The sequence below is a fragment of the Callorhinus ursinus genome, unplaced genomic scaffold (assembly GCF_003265705.2).
Source record: "Callorhinus ursinus isolate GAN/ISIS: 27379988/994484 unplaced genomic scaffold, GSC_fseal_2.0 scaffold12, whole genome shotgun sequence".
NCBI lineage: Eukaryota > Metazoa > Chordata > Mammalia > Carnivora > Otariidae > Callorhinus > Callorhinus ursinus.
Genome location: NW_027397074.1, coordinates 5,312,770 through 5,327,834, shown reverse-complemented (window position 1 = coordinate 5,327,834; position 15,065 = coordinate 5,312,770). Strand labels below are relative to the sequence as shown.

The window sequence follows — 15,065 nt, the reverse complement described above, 5'->3', positions numbered from 1 at the left end:
TCAACAAACATTTGCTGAATGAATGCATGAGTGCTTGTTATGAGTCAGGCATTACGTTAGCAGCTAACAAAATTCTCAGGAATTCAATAATTTTCAGAATTCTCTATTGATTTTTCTTGGTGTAATTAGGGTGATTAATAGAAAAAGCTGAATAAGAGAAACATGGCTCAATTGAAAGTGTGGCTTCATAATTGTTATTAACAATGACGAAACAAAACACCAGTATATAGATCTAACACTGTTCTTTCCAAAACTGATCCAGCTTACAAATCCTACACAAAATTTAATTAAACAATGAATAAAGACAAATGAGCCTCAAATGGCTTATGGACATAATTTTTATTTAAGTATGGGCTTTTAGCTTGGCTCACCCTAGAGTACAACCTTTTACTTAGGTTAATAGAGAGTTCAGGGCTACGGGGCCATTATAATGTTGCTGGTGTTGGTACAACTTCATCAGAAGGTATGCGAATGAGCCGCAGGAAAAACAATCCACAAAGAGAACACAATGAAAACATCCACTGTTTTACAAATCACTCTGTTACCACAGACACGAAATGGCAGTTACTGTTAGTAAATCAGCCACAGAACACTTTAAAAGAACCTTTAGACAAGGAGCTGGGAACCTTTGGGAGATAGGGTTTTCATCCACAATTTTTAAGTAGAAAATATTTCAAGGTCAGGCATTTTTCTTATCCACAAAACAACGCTAAACCAACATACATTTTAAGGAGTATATTAAAGGAGATACAATATCTTTACAACTATCTTCTTGAGTAGGTATCTCAATGAATTCTCTGCAGAATATAAGTCGCCCGAAATTCAGCAGCAAAATATTGCAACATAACAAGTAAATAGTGTCAATGTGTTATACTGTAGAAGAGAACACATAAAGGAACAATGATAATTTAATCATATAAAACATGATACAGAGCTGAAATACAGTCCACTTAAATAGCTTTGTGACCAAGAATGTTAAATTCTGTACTAAATGCCATTTTTAAACATAAAATCTCTTAAATTTTTGTGCTTAAACTTTTTTTTCCATTAAACTATTTCTTATTTTCAATACTGCCACTGTAACTGATATTACAACAGATCACAATTTTCACGGACACAGCAACATGAAGACATTTACTCATGAGAAAATAAGTCACTTGTCATTAGTTCACAGTGTGGGAAAGTGGTGTGCACTCGGTCGTAAGAAGGGCTTTCAGTTAGTCACCAAGTCCTTCGCAGAATTTTCCTGATACCAGATGCGGTGCGTGATTTAAAAGAATGGGAAGCAACACATCACATGTTGGAAGGAAAAATAAAAGTTGTGATTCTTCATGGGTATCGTCTAAGTGACCTCCGTCTTCTGTTGTAGAAATGCCTGAGCCCATGTTGTCGTGAAAAATTCATCATGTAATTTTGTTTGCGAGTGCTGTTAAAATCAGAAAGGACAGAGGCAGGGAGGCAAAGGAGAGAGAGCATGTAAGTCCCATCATGGAAAGCAAAATCGAGTCTGTGTTCTAAGTTACCCTGCTATTTGGCTGAAAATTTTCATGGTTGGTCCTGCTGACAATGCTACCCCAGGACAGAATAACTAAAGGTTGACACCTGCATTCACTGCCTTTGGCCTTGAAGAAATCCCCTTCTTTTCATTAGTGAGCTCCAAACCAGAAAAAAAATAAAAAAGGTAAATTCTCTTGACTCATGGTGAAAGTGGATTGAAATTGTTTTGGCTTTTTGAATTTTATTCTGGACCTTTTTCTGAACACTTGGGGTGGATTTCATTTGAGAGGAAGTGTGTGCTGTACCCATTACCTTATTTAGACACATCTTTAACAAGTAGGAAACATAATTTGATTCCTTTAGCAAACATTCTCGTTTAAAGCTTAAAAAGCAAAAAAGAAGTTGTTAGCTGAATCAGCTTGACCTTCCTATTTCCTTAGACTCAGGGGCAAAATAAAGTAAGTTTTTCTCATGGCCTTCCACAAACAGTAAGCATTTGGGGTCTAGAAACATGGTCTTATGAAAAAGACATTCCACTGGAAAAAAGATCATAAAATACTAAGAAAGTGTAATCGACTGTATAATTGACTGTATGTGTATGTGTATGTATATACGTAAGTACATACGTACATGCATACGTACATACTATACGTGAAGCTGATAAAAGTACCGAAAATTTCTGTAGGAAATTGCACAATATTGGTAGACATAGCTGTTAAAAGTTTTGGTATGGAAAATATACTTTAAAAAGGATCATTATCTATAACATCACTGGAAAGAATCACACTCCTTTCACACACTGACCTGAGTGACAACATATCTCACTGTGGCATCAAAACGTGGTTTTGAAACGTGAGCCTATCAGTATTTTTCAAATTCACTGAGTCTCTTCAATGCTGTCTGGACACAGAATTTTTCCCTCCTTAATTTCATGGAAACATAAAATGTATCTGGAGTGGGATGATGTCATGTGATGTGATTCCACCATGAAGGTCAAGATGACATGAGCGTGAGTTAGGGTAAAGAGGAGGCAACGGGTGATTTTGCACCAAGCAGCATATTCCAGGTTATTAATGATCAATATACTAGGTAAGGTGTAAAATGGTACTGTTTTACATAGTATGTTATACTAGGTATTATATTTAAGCATATTACACTAACATTTATAATATACAAAAACCTTTAAAATGAGGGTTTTATAGTTTGATCATTAGAAAATTTATAATAAAATATCTCAAAGGAAAATATATAAAGTGAATGTCATCAGACACGCTTAATCAAAAAGCAACAGCATCTATACTGAAAACCTGATAAAAAGACTCACAGTGATATCTATTTTATAAAATAAAATGAAGTGCTAATAATTTTCTACTCTAGGTTTCTATTTTAGCAAAATGCTGGAAACTATAGAATGGAAGCTAGAATATACTCTGAAGACACTGTAGAGAAAACCACAAAACAATCAGGTTTATCTTCAGTAGCTTTACTAGCCCTCCTTCCTCCCGTGATGTTGCAGTGTTACATGTATTAACGAAGTCATTGGTTTCAATTCCATAGTTGAAGGATGAAATGAATTTATCCCCTATTTATTATCAGCTGTAAGTCCTAATTGCTGCCTGGTTACAAAAGAAGAGCAATGACCTTTTATCTTTAACTAATTAGTCTTGAACGAATCAAGTGTTAGAAGAATCCTGTTACCTCTTTCATCACAAAATGCTGGGACTGGCACTAGGCCATCTTCCTCCCAACACGGTAGGTCACCTTGTAGCCCTTTCCCTTATATGATTATATATATGTTATTATAGTGGCCCCCTAAACTAGCCTCCTCATTCTCTCTCCTTATGAAAAAAAAAACGCTGCTGAACAGAAACCATGAGATCCTGAGAACATATCACTGAATACACAATGGTATGTATGTGTGTGGGTGTCTTCCCACATACACAGGGTGCATTTGGCACACCGGTCTCAGTAAACTTTCCCTCAAATGTTGGCTTTACTTTGGTAACAAGCCACTCACGATCCTCTAGTCCATGGAGCTATCATGACATCTAAGTCAACTTAGCCAGATACTTCAAGTCCTCTACACGTTTCATCTTACTCTGTCAAGTCCTTTCTTCCACTACATTCCCATACAGACTGCTCTATTCAAACGCACCCTGAGCCTTTTCCATCTGTCTCACTGGTCAACCCCTTACACCACTTCTTAAATTTCTATGTTTTTTTCCCAAGTATCACATTTTATATATTGCTCACTGAAGGGACTGCCCCCCAACTCTGAACCCTCATAGTGCTCATCCTCTGCTCTGGAGGGAGACTGTATTTTGTTGGGGCAGTGGCCTGTCCCCCATTCCTCCCCCCACCCCCACACCACAGAACTGAGCCTCCTGCCTCACCCGTGGGTGGTCAAGGCATGTCTGTTGAACTTTTGGTGACTTACTGATTGGATTCCTGTTGTAAATCATTACTCTTTAACTATAAAGAATAATTGCAAGGTTAAAGCAATGAAAATTATTCTGTTGAAAACATGTTTAAAGATATAAGGTACTCAAAGAGAATTTAAAATAGTTAAAATATTTTACATAGAAAAAAAACTCAGAACACTCAAGATATTTAGTTATCCCAATACAACCTAGATTGACACGAAAGTGACCTCAATATATGGGAACAAAGGAACATTCAATTTTTAACAAAAATTCATGTGCATGTTTCATGGCTTTAAAGCACCTTCTCTAAAAGAACTATTGACTCATTATTCTCCATTACTATTTATAAGAAAATAAATATCAACAGGTTGCAGATCTTTAATACCTTGACAGTCAGTCCAGCATGGAAGCTTAAATCTCATTAGAAGGCATTTTGATTCATTGGATACCCTTTAATTTTGAATAAATTTAAATATCAGCAGCATATCTTTGGATCCCTGAGAATGTTGATGCACATGTTTGCTATAGATGCCTTGTGTTTATCTAGTCACATTCAAAATGGCCAGATTTTCAAAGCATTCTTGAAACTAACTAGTACTTTCATATGTAAAATATAAATATTTCTGGAGTCTGTTAGGTCGGAATCTAAAGAAGCAGGTTTTTCCTGTTCATAAGCTTTTTTTAAAATCAAGCACCGTGGAAAGCTATACCAAACTGCTGTCTGCCTACTAGGCCATTTAATAAACTGATGTGGTCATTAAACAGATGTTGTGGCTTCTGAAATGTCTAACTTACAGGATTGGGCACTCTTAAACAAGTTGAAAGATCTCATGTTTACTTTTTTTTTTCTTTGTGGAGCCTGTTTTTGTCTCTGATACATGTAGATATATAGATAACCTTATAACCAAAATAATAATAGGTGTGATGGAATTAAGATTTGTTTTTCCACTGCAGTTACAGGGGAAAGTAATTTTTTATTATCAGTCCAATGAAGGCAGGTAATGTTCATCCCAAGGCATATCAATTACACTATTTGACCTATCGATTTGCTCTGGCTATGCATTGAACTTGGTCCATTTTTAAATTTTCCTACTGTCAACCATTGAGCGAAGGGAGAATGAATATCAGTGGCATCTTGGCAATGCTGACTTAAATGTTCACTATCGCTGAGTGAGTTTAGGGACTTAGATGATATGGAAATATAAGATGCTTCTCTGCTTCTGCATAGGAAATACGGATATTGCAAAAATTTTCTTTTCTTTTTTTTTTTTTTTTAAAGATTTTATTTATTTGACAGAGAGAGACACGGTGGGAGAGGGAACACAAGCAGGGGGAGTGGGAGAGGGAGAAGCAGGGGGAGTGGGAGAGGGAGAAGCAGGGGGAGTGGGAGAGGGAGAAGCAGGCTTCCCGCTGAGCAGGGAGCCCGATGCGGGGCTCAATCCCAGGACCCTGGGATCATGACCTGAGCCGAAGGCAGATGCTTAACGACTGAGCCACCCAGGCGCCCCGGATATTGCAAGAATTTTCAAGAATGACTGTGCTCTTCTGAACTGTTACTCCTCACTGGAGCCAGTATCTTAGGTCATTAATTATTATGAAAAAATTTCAATTGATTTTTAATAGGTTCTTATGGAAATGGGGAAGACAGAGACTTGGTAGAAGTAATCTGAGCTCATAGAAATGTAAGTATTTTTACTGATCTGTAATTAATTTATTTATTACCAAAACATATGATACAATAAATAACACCTCATATGAATGCAGGAATAAGAATTCAGTGGATTGTCACATCTTCCAGAGAAATATTGGTGAGGGTCAGATGAGAAGCTGCCATTCAAACTAATCAATGAAACTCCCCTGCATAGAGGATGCTGGATATTTCACTTTCAAGACCATGCATTTTCAGGAAGGCCACACAGAAATAAGTGTAGACTCATATATCTCACAAATGTTGAAGATTTCATATTTATTTTCTCTGTTAAGTGGTAAGGAGAATAATATCTGGTAATGTATACCTCAGGGGAGTTGTAAGGACTAAATGGAAACTTCTAGCATAGTAAGCAGATGATTAATAAATGATAATCATTTTAACTTCTTTCCTAAGTCTTAAAGTATCTCCACTAGAGGACAAATGCAGCTATATATTAAAGAGGGCAAATCTTACCTAAGAATAGGATCTAGAACTCACAAATGTTATGAATAAGTCCACTACCTTCTGCCAATTCACTTATTAATTTAGAATAAAACTGAAAAGTCAAGTTACCCTCACGCATCTCCAGCACAGTAGATCTTTTGAAAGACGTTACATTTAATCAGAGCCCCTAGGTCTTTTGCACACATTTCTGGTTTTAATTTCCCCTCACAACAAGTTTATAAACTATGAGTACTTCAAAAGCACCTAACACAGTCCCAGGCATAGAGTCAAATTTGTTACCCAGTGAAGCAATGCTGATTAGCACTCTGTTGTGCCTAACATTGCATATATGTTACAGAATCGCCACAAGGTTGCTGAACCCTGAGTTTACATGACATAGGGTTCAAATGTCCCAGTGTATCTCAATATCATATACAACTTTGTTCTCACAATTTTTTTTTAATTGCAAAGGTCTTTGACAACACTTCTGTTAATGTAGGTAACACTGATGAAACCATCGGTCAACAATTACCCAGGATTAGTAAGAGGACTTACCTTACTCTAGTGGAAAACCAATGACAGCAAATAATGAAATATAACACAAGTTAAAAAATGCCTTTCAATGCATGCAGCACTGTGATTAGTCATAAAAGTCTGATCAGGTTTAGATGCAATATAGGATTTTTCATCTCTTTTGAAAATAAAAATTAAAGAAGTTATTTCTTATTCTTCTACACCTACTATATACATATATTTGACTTTTTAATGTAATGCAACATGCAATATTTGCTCATAACCATATGTCAGGGTACATGTAGCTTAGTACTACATTTGGCATAAATGTTGTGTATAAAGTATAAATACGAAAGTAGTAGTTAATAACTGACATTAATTTTGCTATCTGTTTTTTCAATTATTTACATTTTAGAAAAATGCTTATTTCTGAATATATTAAGGAATGGGCTTTAAAAAATACAGACGTCTACTACATCAGATAACACAGTCAAATTAATAAAGGATAAATATGCTTTGCAACAAATGTACTATGCTCGTTTCCATAAATCATTTGTGCCAAAAATGACAGTATTTTGATAATGAATAGCATGAGGGGATGGTCATGATGGTACTCATATTATTAAAATCTGATAGATGCGTTTAAGACCATAGTTAGCAACATACTGGTTTTCATTCCCAGTAAATGTGGTAAAGATTCACTTCTTAGTAAATCAATTTACAAAGGCTCTTTACTGAGCAATTTGCTTTCAAGGTACACATGCAAAAATTGGCCCACTTCATTATCCACATGACAGGTTGTGACTTAAACACGTACACAAAAAAATGTGATGTGTGAATGAAATGCATAGTTGGGTGCGGGAGATTCTTAGGGTAGAAGGATGAGTGCCCAAGAGAAAAGATTAAGGCCAATAATTTTCCTTTATCCTAAGAAGAACCCCACCAGCATGGATCTTGTGAGGGGTCTGCCCAAGCGTGTTCACAAACATTTACTGAAAAACGTTCTATGCTAGCAAATGAATTCAGAGAAATTAGGTTTCTGACATGATTGTCAGTGACTGTGTTATGCTACATTGTTCAGACTTTACAGAATAAGGCCTTTTGGTAAGCTAGTGAGGCTGGAAAAAAAGTGATCTGTCAATTCAGTCCATCTGTTTTATGCCAGAATAGCAGGGGCCAATCATCCTGAAGTGCTTTTCATGGGCAGGTTATATTGAAAAACATCATGAGAACGAAAAGATTTCACTCTCAAACAAGCACAAAGCATAAGTAACTTTGCTTGTTAAATGATAAATGGTGCTTTTTATCTTTATGGTGTGGGGCCTGTCACTCTGTACATCCATATTTATGAAATGCAAATCCTTCCACATGGAGCATGTTAGAATTAAGCCATGAGATTACACATTTATTATGTATGTTGTCAATTTAGGATGCATTCCTTAAGCCTTGGAATATTTTTCAAAAGTGCTGAATTTGTTCTCATCAAACTCTTTTCTCTTCTTAGTTAATATGGGCAGTAGTGAGGTTAAACTCAAGATACCATGCATGACCACAATTTTTCTTTCTAGGGATTTTTAGCATGTGTCCTTAGTGCACATGCACAGAAGCAAAACTATGGTAATAAAGCTAGATTAGGCCAGTCTGCATTCAGAAAAGAAAATACATTCTAGAAATGTAATGGTTTTCCAACCATTAGTTGCAAAAACATATTAGCAGCCCTCTTTGCAGTAATCAGTTAGGCAGGGCTTGTATCTCTTTAGATTTGCATCCCAGTCTCCTCTCCCGTCCACACTTGAGGAGTTAGCCATACTAGTTTATATAACTAAATGTTATCATATAAAAGTATAGTGAATTTGAGGATATTTTGAATTCTTAGGGATATATGGGAGAATTCTATCTCTCTATTTCTAAATACACATTCACTGTAGCAAAATTAAAATTAGCACTATTTGTGAATCATGAAATTAGCCTTGGATAGCTTCTCTGCACCTCATTTGGTTGAAAGATACTCTGGAAAATTATTTTTCTGAATCCTCTGGAACTTTAAGCTTATCAAATGAATAACTTAAAGTAATTAATCTGTAGAGCTATCAAGGGCATATTAATTAGTAAATGCCTTAAAACTTTTGACTCTTCTGAAAAGAAGTACTTTGAAAGGGTACAGTGGTATAGAAATGTTAAATCCTAAGACAAGAGCAAAATATCAAAAAGATAGTTCTGAAAATATACTTTCTCTGTATTGGTATTAAAAGAAAAGGAAAGAAAACCAAGTGACTCCTTTAATTTTAACAAATTTTTAAAACGTCATTAAAGAGATAGCATTTGCTTTTAAAATTACCTGTGTAATATATAAAAATAAAATTATACGGTGATATGTGTGAAGCTATAATTTTTAAATTATTCACTGAAACTATTCATGTGTGGCGAATGCTCACTCCTCATGCAAAATGTTTTAGTGCCCTGAAAATCCGAGAGAACCATGCAAGGTAAGAGCAGACAGGTGCCTGGTACGTGAAAAATTCTTGAAAGTACTAAAATTCTGGAGATGGAATCAAAGTGAAGTCTTTACAAATACAGATTATTTCTCCAGAAAAATACTGGAAACAACAGGTATGACTGATATGATAGATTCCAGAGAATCTGAACTTGACTCTTACAGTAATATCATGATGCTGGTGGCTGCTTCTAAAAATTAGTATCAACACCAGGCATTCCAGGATAGGGAACGAAGAACAGAGTTCTGCTTCAAAGTTGCAAAGGGGCTGTTTCATACCAGGGGAGGATATTTGCATGGCTGAGCCCACCTGCTCTTTAATTTTGTCTAAGGGCGGGTATTATGGTGATGATAAGCCTCTGAAATCTGAAACCAATAACTGAAATTGCTTGGCTGGGTGGCAGGAGAAGAAATAGCTACTCACACATATGATACGTCTACCCCAGGGCAGTATTAGCTGCCTTCTTTTGAGGACTGTCAGGTTTTGAAGTTTCCATAGGAGTTGGTAAGGCTTTGTCAGGCACAGGAAGCCCCATTAACGTAAACTGACTTGGCAAGAGACTTGAAAGATAAAAAGTGTTTATTGACTCTAAATCTGATTCTCAATCAGCTTATTAGAATCACCCGAGGTGCTTTTAAAAAAGACTGATGCTCAGCTCCCACTGCAGATCAATTTAAAATCAAATCATCTGTAGGGACGCTTCTTCCAAAAGCTCCTAAGTGATTCTGATGTTCAGTCAGATTGAGAAGTGCTGCTCTGAAAGGAGAGTAGTTAGGGCAGAAAGGTTGTAGGGTTGGTTTTTGGTCTATTTGGACATATCTCTGGCCTTGCTACATATCTGTATTCATTTTAGAGCCCAGGTTATATTCTATTCTCCTGGAAGAATGTGTTCTGAGGAAGTCAACATCTAAGTAAAACATCAGCCTCATGTATAGATCCAAATGAGTTTGGACTGTTTTTAAACTTCAACTTTGTCTTGTGGAGGCAGAGCCCAGCAAGTTGTCCAAAGCAGCAGAGCGCACAGTGGGGGCTTGTGTAGGGACCAGGTTGCTCTTGGATTTGGGGGTTGATATGGATGCCATGCAAGCAGGTGCCTCAGTGAAAACTAAGACGAGGGCTAACTCAAGACTGAAAAATTCAGCTCATGGCTATGATTGAAAGAAAACAAATCTGGTAGTTTGCCTACAAATCAATCATTTAAATTTGCTTTCAAAATGACTGAAATCAGCCAAAGGACTGATTTCATTTTCGGTTTGGTAAACAGAATGAACATTTGAACCTATCTACCGAGAAGATTCGCCTCTCCTTGCCAACCACTTGGAGCCATCAGTCCGAACCCGTCGAGACATAAGCATTCCAGTTCTACAGGAACTAGATCGTTAGAGAAAAAGCAAGTCATCTCTCTGCGGAACAGTCAACCCGGCTAGGTGAGAGCAGTGCCAACTTTATTATACGGGAGAAACCACGGGGGAACACCCTCCACGTGCTCGGTGCTGGGGTTGGTCAGGGGGGATCTGAAACCACAAATTCCTCGCTCCAGTGGCCATTGCGTCATTGCACGGAAGAATGCCTTGGGCATCTGTGGCTCAGACAGGTGTTTGTAACTGGGCGCCTTAGCTAGAAATAGACCCCTTCTCTCTTCAGGATGTCATGCCATCTCATAAGGCAACCCAGATGCGGCAAAGACATTGTTTCCCATTTACCTCGAGACTTTTGTGTTACCCAATTTCACTAATATGGTCAAATCCGCAGATACGTCTTTTGCTTATTGAAGTTTTCTAAGCATATTAAATTGCTTTGGGGACTTTGCTACTTCAGGCTGACTCGAGCTACAGATTGCAGTTGCCGAAGGGCGTAGGCCAAAGTCTCGCGAGGGCTTCTCATCAGGAACGGTTGTTACTGAATTAAGGAGCATGCCATAGCAAAAGAATTTCAAACCTTCCCGAAATGGACATGGGATGCAATGTATCAGATACTCACAGGACGACCTCCACATGGTCCAAAGCCCATTGATCATGACCTGTTCCGTTGTGGCGAGGTTGCCACCAGCGCAATAAAACTCCTTTCATCCGTGCCTCCCTGGGTCACAGAAGGACAAAGAGGTTAGGAGCTGGAAGACAAAACTTCCTGGTATGCCATTTCCAGACCTCAAAGACGGCAGGCCAGTCTAAATCAACACGACTGAGGCTACGGAATTCGGATTTGCTTAGGTCACGGCACTCTTCTGAGCAGCATTAAATTTTAGGGGCGACTCCAGGACTTGTAGTCCGTTTCCCTCTCCCTCCCTACCTCCCCGGGCTCCGGAAGCAGCTGGAAGGAAGGAAGAGCACCGAATTCGGTCCACGTACGGGCCATGCCTTCTGTGTGACAGGCGCTGTGCTAGAATTGGGGGTACGGTGCCGAACCAAAGGGACACCGTTGCCTAGCCTCAGAAAACTTTCAAAGGAGTGCACCCCGAAAATTAAAAAATGTTCTTCTCTAAAGGACTAGAAATACCCGTCAGAGAAAGGGAAACAGGCAAAAAGCGCCCCCTGCGTTCAGCGGTCACGCTCTCTTCCCTCGTGCGCCTCCTCCCGGCCTCACGGGAAACAGCAACCCAACTCTGGAGCTCTGGGTGCATCTCGGTTCCGCCGCCACCCACCGTGGCGGTGTTGGCGCAGGAGCTCAATCTCGGTGATCCCCAGGGATCGGGCCACTTACAGGGGGACGTTGTAGGACACCCTCTGGGCCTGCGTGAAGTCCTTGGGCTGGTGCTGCGCGATCACGTGCCAGCTGATGCCGCCGTTGACGCTGTACTGAAGCAGCACGGCTTTGTCGGCGGCGCGCGGGCCGCTCACGTCACTGTTGCAGCTGTCCGTCTGCGCACTGCTCCCAATTTGCAAAACAAACATGATTTTGCTGAAAACACAGGGAAACGCGCGTCAGGGAGTAGTAGAAGAGTTATACTTTCTAATTTTTTTCTTTTTAACCTTTGCGAATTTCTGAGGTCATAGAGTAGAAATGGAAGCATCCAGTCCTAGGACTAAGGCGTGTTAATAAAAAAATGTATTTATATTAACCTTTACCTCCTACCAATGAGAAATCATCTCAGAAGGTGGGTTTTCTACACCAAGAAAACAATTTTGACTTTCAAAAGGCCTGTGATCTTCTTGTCTTAGAGTATTTTGCCCCAAATACCTTCTATTCTCTGGAAGGTAATGTGGGCCAAATAAGCATGAGGACATAGAGAGGACCAGGAATAAAACCAGGATATTTATACTACATCCTCCCCCCCGCCCCCCCATAGCTCCAAGCTGAACAGCATCTGCACAAGGATAGATCATCATGTCTATTTTAGGAGAGTATGTTTGGAGATCATAGCGGAGGGAAAACTGAGTTGGACATGCAGGCTCTGGACCGTGTCTGTTAATCTGTTTCAAGTGTCATTTTGCTCCTCATGGTCATCCTTGCCCTTAGAAGATACAGTTTTGTTTTGTTTTTTTAGATTTTATTTATTTATTTGACAGAGAGACAGCGAGAGCAGGAACACAAGCAGGGGGAGTGGGAGAGGGAGAAGCAGGCTTCCCGCTGAGCAGGGAGCCTGATGTGGGACTCAATCCCAGGACCCCAGGATCATGACCTGAGCCGAAGGCAGACGCTTAATGACTGAGCCACCCAGGTGCCCCAGAAGATACAGTTTTTAAACATAGGAAATCTACCCTCATAAGAGTCCTGGTGATTAGTAGAGTAGTGCCATTTACGGGACCTGGTGACAATGAGGCAATAGACTTAACACTTGTGAACGCATAAATTAAAACAAACTTGCTTGCACAACATGGCGTGCAATTGTTCATTAAGCAGCAGCTACTTGCAGCTGTATATGGGGTCAAGGGAAACATCAGGCTGTCCCAGATTAAGTCCATCTTTCTGGCAGGAAAACACGGGATGGGTGAACATAACTTTTGGCACCTCCGTAGTTATCACACAGGACTTCATTGTATTTTCATTTGTTTATCATACCAAAAGACCCTAAACTTGCCTTTCTGCCTCTGAAAATACATTACTAATATTTTCTAAAGTCAAAAGTCTTAAGTAAACGTCTACATTTTTATTTAACCAAGCATCTAATTCTCAAAATCCTTGTAGCTCCAGAACACTTTGCAACAGTCAGTGGATACTCTAGTCCAGTACTTTGCAATCTTCATAAAGCCTTGGAATCTTATTTTTGAATTACCCAGACAAAAGAGGTGGCAGAGTTGGGAATGAGCAGGTGGGGAAGGAAATCCAACCTTCCTGGGGTCTCTTTTTCTCTGTCACTTCCCTGGTCGATTTGCAGTCTCTGTCCACTCTACTCTGCATTAATAACCAGCTCCAAGAACATGTGATTTTTAAAGTTCCCATCCATTCACTGATCCTCCATTTCTGTTTATTGTAACTGCATATAGTAAATATAGGTATATATGTTTGCCTGACTACAAATTTACTTCAGATATACATTTATATTTACATACTTGCAAATAATCAACCTGAAATTATCTATATATGTTATCTACAGCCAACTTAAATTTTTTTCATTACTTTTTTTAAACTTTATTGAGACATAATTGACATAAAACACTGTGTAGGTTTAAGGTATACAACATGTTGATTTGACTGACTTATCAGTTTTTTATATTTGACCATTTCTCCTGGCTTATGCCTATGTCACCACCACTCAGCCAGTGTATGTAAAGAAAAACAAGGTAATTCTACAATAAATTGAAGCAAAGCATAATTCTGAGTTGTGAAACCATACATTGCTTCCTCCTACCAAATTCAAGTGACATTTAGGTCTCCACGGCTTTGCAACACCCATGCCGTGACGTTCACACTTATATTTAATAGACAGCGGGAAGTGACCAGTCTTGTGGCCAGTTCTGTGTCTGAACTACAACACGGAAGTTTGGTTACCTTGCTCGAGTGAGATCCAGAGGCTTGGTGGCCGCCTGCCTTATCTGACAGCCATTAAAATAGAGTGAGTCTCCATGGGCGTAGGGCGTCAGCTGCCCGCAGCCACTTCCTATCACCCCACCTTGAATGGTCTCCCAGTTTGCTTCAGTGACTCTTGCTGACTCGAAATTATCTTTGATATAACTGGGAAGATCATGACTGAAAACAGAGCAATCGTCACCTAGAAGGAAGGGAATAATTGCAAAAGTTAGCGAGAAGCAGCAGAAACATTAAAGATGAAGGATTCAATCTTAGGCTTAGTCCGTTCTTGTTACCGTAAGAACAACATACCAAGCAGATACAGACTCCCAGAAATAAATGTTTCTTTTGTACTGGAGCAATTATTGGCTTGTGTTCTTGAAAAAAATCCCACTATGGGTGCTACATTATGTAGGTGCTAATGTACCTAGTGCTCACGTGAATCGATTGTGTAAATACCCAGCATCTGGCTGGGCCTACATGTTCATCAATGATGGGTCTTGGTGGAGAGCTCTCATGCTGGCATTAGAAACCAACCTAATTTCTTTCTCCCCAGCATGCTTTTGCAGCAGAAAATAGGATAAGGGGCACCTGGGTGGCTCAGTTGGTTAAGCGACTGCCTTTGGCTCCGGTCATGATCCCGGGGTCCTGGGATCGAGCCCCGCATCAGGCTCCCCACTCCTCAGGGAGCCTGCTTCTCCCTCTGCCCCTCCCCCTGCTCATGCTCTCTCTCTCTCTGTCAAATAAATAAATAAAATCTAAAAAAGAAAAATAGAAAAAAGAAAATAGGATAAGTCATGTTCTGGTTCTTCCAGCTCTATACTTGAGTTTGGGGGCAGAGTCTGCATTTTATTCATTGTTGGATTATAGTACCTTATGCAATACTTAGCACCTATAAGATATGCAATAACAAGGTCATATAAATAAATGAATAGTGAATAGGCTGGAAGAATGAGACCACTGAGCTGAAATATGGGCATTTAAGACATAAAATTAGCATATGTGTATGTGTTTGCATTTGCCCTTGATTTGAACAGCACAACTTGCCTAAATATC

The 15,065-nt window shown here is 39.1% G+C and overlaps 1 protein-coding gene across 2 annotated transcripts in view; it reads right to left on the bottom strand.

Moving 5' to 3' along the window:
• Positions 1 to 320: 320 nt before the first annotated feature.
• The window catches only part of RELN (reelin), a 499,645-nt gene continuing 484,900 nt past the window's right edge, over positions 321 to 15,065 (bottom strand). The window contains exons 61-66 of one of the 2 annotated variants that reach the window (XM_073898696.1): positions 13,992 to 14,211; positions 11,763 to 11,960; positions 11,043 to 11,141; positions 10,350 to 10,433; positions 6,610 to 6,745; positions 321 to 1,426 (exon numbers count right to left, since the gene is read on the bottom strand). In XM_073898696.1, coding sequence (XP_073754797.1) covers positions 6,616 to 6,745; positions 10,350 to 10,433; positions 11,043 to 11,141; positions 11,763 to 11,960; positions 13,992 to 14,211 — 731 coding nt within the window. In that variant the 3' untranslated portion in view covers positions 321 to 1,426; positions 6,610 to 6,615. The remainder of the gene's footprint in view (positions 1,427 to 6,609; positions 6,746 to 10,349; positions 10,434 to 11,042; positions 11,142 to 11,762; positions 11,961 to 13,991; positions 14,212 to 15,065) is intronic. The other variant, XM_025873239.2, reaches the window with a different exon arrangement.